General features: G+C 43.9%; 2 protein-coding genes across 6 annotated transcripts in view; both read left to right on the top strand.

Moving 5' to 3' along the window:
* Positions 1 to 4,899, top strand: part of Mpp4 (membrane palmitoylated protein 4) — a 46,000-nt gene extending 41,101 nt beyond the window's left edge. Inside the window, 3 exon segments of the mRNA XM_017800297.1 lie at positions 1,967 to 2,101; positions 4,707 to 4,766; positions 4,768 to 4,899. Of these exon segments, the coding sequence (XP_017655786.1) occupies positions 1,967 to 2,101; positions 4,707 to 4,766; positions 4,768 to 4,899 (327 nt within the window).
* Positions 4,900 to 6,260: 1,361 nt separating this feature from the next.
* The window catches only part of Tmem237 (transmembrane protein 237), a 39,902-nt gene continuing 38,157 nt past the window's right edge, over positions 6,261 to 8,005 (top strand). For 2 of the 5 annotated variants that reach the window (XM_029567332.1, XM_029567241.1), the window contains exon 1: positions 6,261 to 6,588. In XM_029567332.1, coding sequence (XP_029423192.1) covers positions 6,276 to 6,588 — 313 coding nt within the window. In that variant the 5' untranslated portion in view covers positions 6,261 to 6,275. Of the gene's footprint in view, positions 6,589 to 6,869; positions 7,195 to 8,005 lie in introns of those variants that run through there. The other 3 variants (XM_008842141.3, XM_008842087.3, XM_008842206.3) reach the window with 3 other exon arrangements.

Raw genomic sequence — 8,005 nt, 5'->3', positions numbered from 1 at the left:
ACATGTGCAAACATCTAAGTGTTAGTAGCATTAAAAATGTAGGAAACAAGCTGGGTATGGTGGCACACCCCTTTAAATCCAGTACTCAGGAGGCAGAGGCAGGTGGATCTCTGTGAGTTCAAGGCCAGCCTTGTCTACATACTGAGTTCCAGGCCAGCTGGGGCTACTGGGAGACCCTGCCTCAAAAAAGACCAAATAATAATTATATATATATGAAACAGCATATTTTAAAATGAAATTGAGATCTTCTTTAAAGAGTTAAAAACTCATTCAATTTTGTCTTACAGGGTTTATACTGAGTTCAATATTATATAACTGTATTAATTCAACTTTGACCCTAAAAATTTACAGCCACTTTCAAAAGAAATGTATCCTTGCTCTGGAATGTGTTCCTGAATATGTTAAAGCTGTAATGAAATGCTTCTTCTAATCATGTGGTTATTAAATTTAAAAAACTAAAAAAAAAAAAAAGAACATTTATTGTCAGCTGGTAAAGGCACTTGCCACCAAGTCTGAGGACACAGGTTTGATCCTTGGAACCCACATGGCAGGAGAGAACCTTATTTTGATATATCACAGTGAAAGATTTATCGTCCTCTTTTTTTTTTTTTTTTTAAAAAAAAAAAAAAAAAAAAAAAAAAAAAAAAAAAAAAAAAAAAGGAATGTTTATTGTGTAGATTCAGTTTTTAATGATCCTTGTATTTTCTTTATTCATTTAAGAACACCTGATCTTCTTAAAGGGAGGGACTCTAGATAGGCCTACTAGACCTCAGTGGATGAACTTGCACTGAGGTATGTCTAACCTCAGTTAATGAGGGACACTAATTTGATTTGATAGATTTAACACAAATGACAGAATGCATGAAATCCAGTGGAGAGGGCTATGGGAGGGTGCTAATGGGGAAGGGGGTATAAAGATGATTAAGATATTCTTATGAAATACACAAAAATTAAATAAAAATTTACAAAAAAGAACAAAAGAATATACTTTGTGGGACTGGAGAGAGCGCTCAGTGGTTATAGCACTGACTACTCTTATAGAGGACCAGGTTGTTCCCAGAATCTACACAGAGGCTAACAACTGTCCATAACTCCAGTGCAAGGGGATCTGATGCCCACTTCAGACCTCTGTGAGCATTGCATGACATGGGTGTACTTATGTACATGCATGCAAAATACTCTTCCACATAAAAATAAAAATAAAAAATAAATTTTGAAGAATAGAGTTTGTATGCTAAAGAAAGTCAGGGAAAGAGAAAATTGTTCTCTATTGAGTCAAAGCTGGAGATCAGTGTGATGGTGGCAGCATCCAATGTGAGATACTAGCAAAAAGGGAAGTAAAGGGGAAACAGACCCTTCTTGAGTTTCTGTTTGTTTTTGTCTCATGAGGTCATATATAGGAGCCTACTCCCAGTAAGTAAGATTCTGGCATATATAGGCAGACTTTCTTAGCTACTAATAGTTAATAGCTAGTCATAGATAGAGGAAAGGCCAGGATTCTAACTTAATTTTGATTTAGAGCCCTTTTACTATTAAAATGTTTAGATTTTATAATTGAGGGTTTGAAGGCACAAGAGACTATGCTCATGTTCACTCTAGAAGCTATGATTTCCATTTTAAGTTTTAAACACTGTATTTATTAGTGTGTGTATATGTGTGTCTGTGTTCACACTCCAGGGTGCATATGTGGAGTCAATTTTCTCCTTCTACCATGGGTTCTGGGATTGAACTTGGGTCATCAGACTTGCATGACAAGTGCTTCTACCTACTGAACCATCTCAATGGCTCACTCCTTTTTTTTTTTTTTTTTTTTTGGTCTTTTTGAGACAGAGTCTTGCTGTAGCCTGGGTGAGCCTGGAACTTGCTATGTAGACCTGGCCTCAATCTGATAGAGATCCTCCTGCCTCTGCCTCCCAAAGTGCTGCTCACTTCTATTTGTAAATGTGCATTTAATTTTTCTATGTAGGCTATTCAAGCAGCATGAACTCATGAACTGAAGCCCTATGTCATATTTATAAAACCATCTAGCATGAGTTACATGAAACAATCTCTGAAAAATACTAATATTATCACTGACTACTTTGTTGACATGAAGTTCAAGGTAAATCTAGTCAAAACCATGTATTATTTTCAGTGCTGGTGAGGTGGGGAGATGCAGAGCAGGTTGCGGACCTTTCATTGTTCATTTGACCTTCTCAGGGGTGCTTCAAGAAAAATGGTTTAACAAGAAATAAAAATCACTGGAGAATTCTTATATTAGAATTAATGAGTAACATCTTTATGATTTATCCTTTTTACTGGACATTACTTACAAATGTTAAAATAAGGTGGTGCATGCCTTTAATCCCAGCACTCGGGAGGCAGAGGCAGGCAGATCTCTGTGAGTTCCAGGCCAGCCTGGTCTACATAGTGAGTTCCAGGACAGCTGAGATTACAGGGAGACCCTGTCTCAAAAGACCAAAAAAAAAAAAAATTTTAATAAATGCTATGCTTATTTTCTTTCATTTTTGGAGATTATAGCTTAAAAAAGTACAGACCCCCTAAGCCACAGTTTTCAAAGCCAAACAAATCGATGTTTATAGCATATTCATATATTTGGACTGATTATTTTTACTTGAACGTTTATTTTGAAAATGCTGTACAGTGAGTGTATCTCATCTGTAATATAAAGTATTTCGCAAAAATGTTTATTAACAATGATGGTAACAATAGTGGAGCCAGACAAGTGAACTCATTTTAGATTATTTTTTCCATATATGTATATGTATGTGTATAACATATTTACAGTAAATCTATCTCAGATATTATGAGTCATAGCATGACTCATTAAGATGAATAAATTTTAAGTGTGTGACTCAGTGAATTTTTACATGTATACATCCAGATAACCATCATCTAGACCCAGACAGCCACTTTGTGTGTGTGTGTGGTGTGTGTGTAAAAACACGTAAGACTTTCAATATTGGGACCAGATGGCTTAGTGGGTAAATGTGCCTATCACCAAGCCTGCTGACCTGTTGGGGACCCCTGTTTGTGAAGTAGTAGTCTCTCCATGTCCGGACAGCCCATGGGCTCGGTTTCATATGCAGAAGACTCCTTTTCATCAGGGTACCTTCCCGGCATCTTCCTGACTGGTCTTTTGAAGTAGCCGCCACAGAAACATGACCTCTGGCTCTGGAAATGCCAGGTTTTCCTGTGTGATTTTTCTGACAGTCTAGCAGCCTGGCAGGAGCCCACTTCCATATGTAAATAGGGTATCCCACAAAGTGCCTATCAGCTAAAGCTTTTACCACTACCCCCGCGGTATAGAATGTCCTGGTTTTCTCTCAATATTGGAGCTGGATCACTAGGAGCTAGGGGCTGAAACACTGAGACTTGGAGCCGAGCTGAGTCACTGAATAAAGAGCTGTAACACGGATTGAGCTGAGTCCTGTGTCTCACTGCCTATGATCCAGTCTCTGGGGGGGGGGTTGCGATATCCTTCCATCATCGATGCTCGGAAACCTAGCTTTAGCCGCCTCCTACCTCTCCTCGTGACCCGGCAGCTGACGGGTCCCAAACTTAAAGAGAGAGAACACGGGTGAAATTAGGGGGTGAAATTAGGGCGGAACTCGGCCGCGCAAGCCCAGGTAGCGCAGAAGCCTCAGAGGACGCAGAGAAGCAGCGGAGAAGCAGAGAGCCAGCAACTGCGGAGCAGAAGCACCCGCGGGGCCGCAGCCTTTCCAGGTGTGCACCAGGGACTTGCGCCACGCTAGCACGAGACCTTCAGCACCTCAGCAGCGGAGAGTGACGCGGTGCACGACCAGACCCGCTGCCTCTCCAGGTGTGCGCGCAGGGGACCGGGTGCCAGGAGATCCGCGCGCGCCCCATACTGACCTAAATTTGATTCCCAGGATCCACATGGTGGTAAAAACTGACTCCCACAAGTTATCCTTTGACATCCACTCATGTGCCCCCTCACACATAGGCAAAAAATGAAAATGCAACAAAAAAGGGTCGGGGGGCAAGATGATGTATTTGGTAGAGGTGTCTGCTGCCAAACCCGAGGATCCACATGGTGGAAGGAGAGAAACAACATACATACAAAATGAGTAAATCTAAAATCTAAACTTAAAAAAAAACCCGCCTATCTTAGCTATTCTTAACTTCAGCAGTGTGGACTATATTACACTTGTGAAATAGCCAAAATTTTCTGCCTTGTAAACTAAAATAAAAAATATGAGTGCTTTGCACGTAAATTTGCATGTCTTTTTTGTACAGGGACCATTACTGATGCCCATATTGTTCCAATTCGAGGATGTTCTGCCAAGGAAGCTTGAGGTGTCTTTATATTATCCCTTGTCTCCATTTTCCTCTTCATATTTTTCAATGCTTATGAAACTATGATTCTTTTGGATAGTAGAGTCCATGAATCTATTTTCTGAATCTTTGGAGCATTTCAAATTGTGTCCTTGCTGGGTATGATGGCACACACCTGAAATCCAGTACTTGGAAGGCAGAGGCAGGAGGATCAAATTTGAAGCCAGCCTGAGCTACACAGGAAAACTTGTCTCAAAAATCCAAAATAATAAAAAAATATGGAGGACATTAACCTGACCTTTCATTAATTTAGTTTATAGAGAGCTGCACACCTGTGACAGCATGACAACCCATGTGTAGTTAATTTGTCTGACAGTGCTATCTATATTTTTTAATATCTCCTGAAGGATGAAGACCTACAAGAAATGGAGAATTTAGCTCTAAAAATGGAGACTCAGTTTGGCCAGTTTTTTTGATCATGTGATTGTGAATGACAACTTGCAAGATGCATGTGCCCAGTTGTTGTCTTCAATACAGAAGGCACAGGAAGAACTGCAATGGGTACCAGCAGCATGGATTTCCTCTGCTACCAAGTCTTAATTAGGCCTCCTGCTCAGCACTGGGAGTTAATAGTGGACCCTTGTTACAGAACTCTAGAAATACAGTCGAAATTTAAAACGGTAGTGTTTGACCCATTATAATGTGCAAAACATGTGAATAGTGCTGCAGCTTATTGTATGGCTACAAATAACAATGCAGTTATACAGAACTACTTATGTGGCTTTTCAGCAACAGTTCTTCTGTTACCCTATGTGAAGTAATGGTAGAAATATAATGTTAAGTCGCTGAGTGTGAGAAGCTTTTATAGATTTTAAATGGTGTTCATATTTCGGTTTTTAAAAGTCTTTTAAATAAAGCAAACAGCCGGCGTGGTGGTGCATGCCTTTAATCCCATCACTCAGGAGGCAGAAGCAGGTGGATCTCTGTGAGTTCAAGGCCAGCCTGGTCTACATAGTGAGTTCCAGAACAGCTGGGGCTACAGGGAGACCCTGTCTCAAAAAGATTAAAAAAAAAAAAAAAAAAAAAAAAAAAAAAAGCAAACAAAGCTGTAGAGATGGCTCAGTGGTTAAGGGCACTGGCTGCTGTTGCAGAAGACCCAGGTTTGAATCCCAGCACTCACATGGCAGCTAACAGCTGTCCCTAACTCCAGTTCCAGGGGATCCGATGCCCTCTTCTAACCTCTGCAGATATTGCATGACACGGGTGGCACTTACATATATGCAGGCAATACATGCACACACATAAAAATAATATTTGAAATAAAGTAAACAGTATTTAACGGCCAAAACTTTTACTTTATGATACTTTTACGTTTTATAAAAATTTTTACTAAAAGCCTAGTTGCCCGACTCAGCAAAAATGGTTAACACAGACGTTTCACATCTAAAAAGGAAACCTATGGCACCGTCATTTTCAGTCAGCACCCAAATTAGGAAAAGACAATAGACTAGTTCTGGAGGCCAATATACGGGCAAACTACACCATGAAAAGTTTCTCCTAAAACCCTGCTCTCTGGAAATTTGAGACTTCCAGCGGCTCTCCCTGCACCCATCCATGTCTGTTCATCTGTATCATTCTTTCTCCATATCCACATTTTTTTCTCCATCCCTCCAATCGATTTAACTATACAGTGAGCAAAGTACTTGTAGTTCTTTTTTTTCTTTCTTTTTTCTCTCTCTGTGTTCCTCTATTCAATCTTGGCTGCCACAATCAGACAGAAAGCGCGAGGAAACTCTTCTTCCATCTGTAATGGAAACCTTAGCAGACAGTAACTGCCTCGAGTAAATACTTGAAGTTCTTAAAGTGAACATTGTCTTTCTAAAACAAACGCGATGTCGTGTTTTGATGATACTTAGGAGAGTTCGAATTTGACCACAGGTTGTGGTTCTTCGTGAAAAACCTTTTCCTGAACCTGTATGAGAGCTGTATCAAGGGAAGAAGCTGTCAACTGCACTGCCAGCCGCAGGGTAATCTGGGCCGGGCCTGCGCGTCCCTCCCCTTCCCTACTCTTCCCCTGCCGGCCAGGCAGCGCTTGGGCGGGCGGGAACCTCCCAGGCTTGGGAGGCGGCAGCCTCTCCAAGCTCTGCGAAGCCCCCGCCTCCCGCAGGTCCCGGAGGCCCGGCGTCGCGGGGGAGCTGGGCTCGGGCGGCGGCGGTTGCGCTGAGGGAGCCCCGCGGGAGCAGCAGCATGAGGGCCGACTCGGGGCCGGGGCTGGAGAAGGGTCACTCGGTGAGCCCAGAGGGCGCAGGGCCCCCAGGGTGCGGCGGTGTGCGGGAGCCCGAACCCCTGGGGCGGAGGGCCGCGGCCCATCGCGGATCGGGGGACAGCCACCCTCGGGTGCGCCGGAGGTCTCCATCCTTTACTGGCTGGATCCGGGTGGGCTCAGCGGCCCAGCTCCGCTGCAGACGCTGAGCGCAGCGTTGCCACGACGACGGCCCGGCGCGGCCCCGGAGGCGCGGGCTTCCGCAGCCCGGGAAGGAGGGCTTTTCCGGTTGGGACCCGGGTCTAGTCTCGCTGTTCCCATCCCCCCACAAATCACGACAACTGCCTAGGAAACTATGGGGGACAGTGGCTGCGGCCGCCCGCCCGCTGAAGCTTCCCTCCCAAGCACATCGGCCGCTGCCTGGGCCGGGTGCCGGTGGGCCTAGTTTAAGAGGTCAAACAGGTTCCGCCCGGGATCCCCAACACCTCCCCCGGGGGCTTTGAATCCCTCCCCCACCATTGCCCAGGGAGGCGCAGCGGGATGACGGTCTGCGCCTGCGCGAGCGGCGGGGCGAGCAGGGTGGGATCCCCCAGCGCTTGGCCGCCCAGGCCGCTGGAGATACGATGCAGGTGGTAAGTGAGTCGCGGGGGTAGAACTTCAGTCTTCAGTTGAGCAGTCCTTCTTTTGAAGTGCTTAGAGGTGGAGTTTCTGGAAGGATGAGACGTCATTTTTGCGGGACTTTTGAAAAGTGGACTTACCAAGTGGCCTGGCTCCTTGGATAGAACCCACTTCATAGCATTTAGAACAATAGTGTTTTCGTGTGACCATCATTCTTTTCCAGTACTCATGTTGACTGCTGGATAGTGTTAAGACACCCTCCAGTGCCCTAATCTTGTAGTAGCATTTGTATTAATCTGAATGAATGGATTCCCTCATTGCAACAATGCATTACTGAACCGAACGGACGATTATTTGAGTTTGAAGCCTTTTGAATCGGTGTCTTCGGCAAGCAGCGCGAGATACTTGAGATAGTATATTGACTTCTAGGTATTTCTGTTAGTATTCTATTTTGAAAGATTCCAGAATGCAGCTTAGCTGTAATGCTCGCTGAACTTGCAAGCAAGATTTTTCTTAGCAAGAGCAGCATGCATAAGCCCACCCCCTTTCTGCTTTAAAATAACTTTTTTAAAAAAGTGTGTTACCATGTGGCATAAAACCTCAACTGGTTTCCCACTTAATAAAAAACATCCATATTCCCCTCCTTGGTCTTCTGGGCCCTAGTTAATCTGGCTTCTCCCTAGCTGTCCTTAGTAACTGCGCTGCAACCTTGCTGTCCTTTTACCCAGAACACTACAAGCCCAGTTTTCCTTGAAAGCCTTAACGTTTACTCCCAAAATATGGCTCCTCCTTTCTCTCAGGTCTCAACTCAAATATCTCAGACTT

This window comes from Nannospalax galili, unplaced genomic scaffold (assembly GCF_000622305.1).
Source record: "Nannospalax galili isolate Female #2095 unplaced genomic scaffold, S.galili_v1.0 scaffold2150, whole genome shotgun sequence".
Lineage (NCBI taxonomy): Eukaryota > Metazoa > Chordata > Mammalia > Rodentia > Spalacidae > Nannospalax > Nannospalax galili.
The sequence above is the reverse complement of the archived record's forward strand: the minus strand, read 5'-3'. Positions and strand labels throughout refer to the sequence as shown.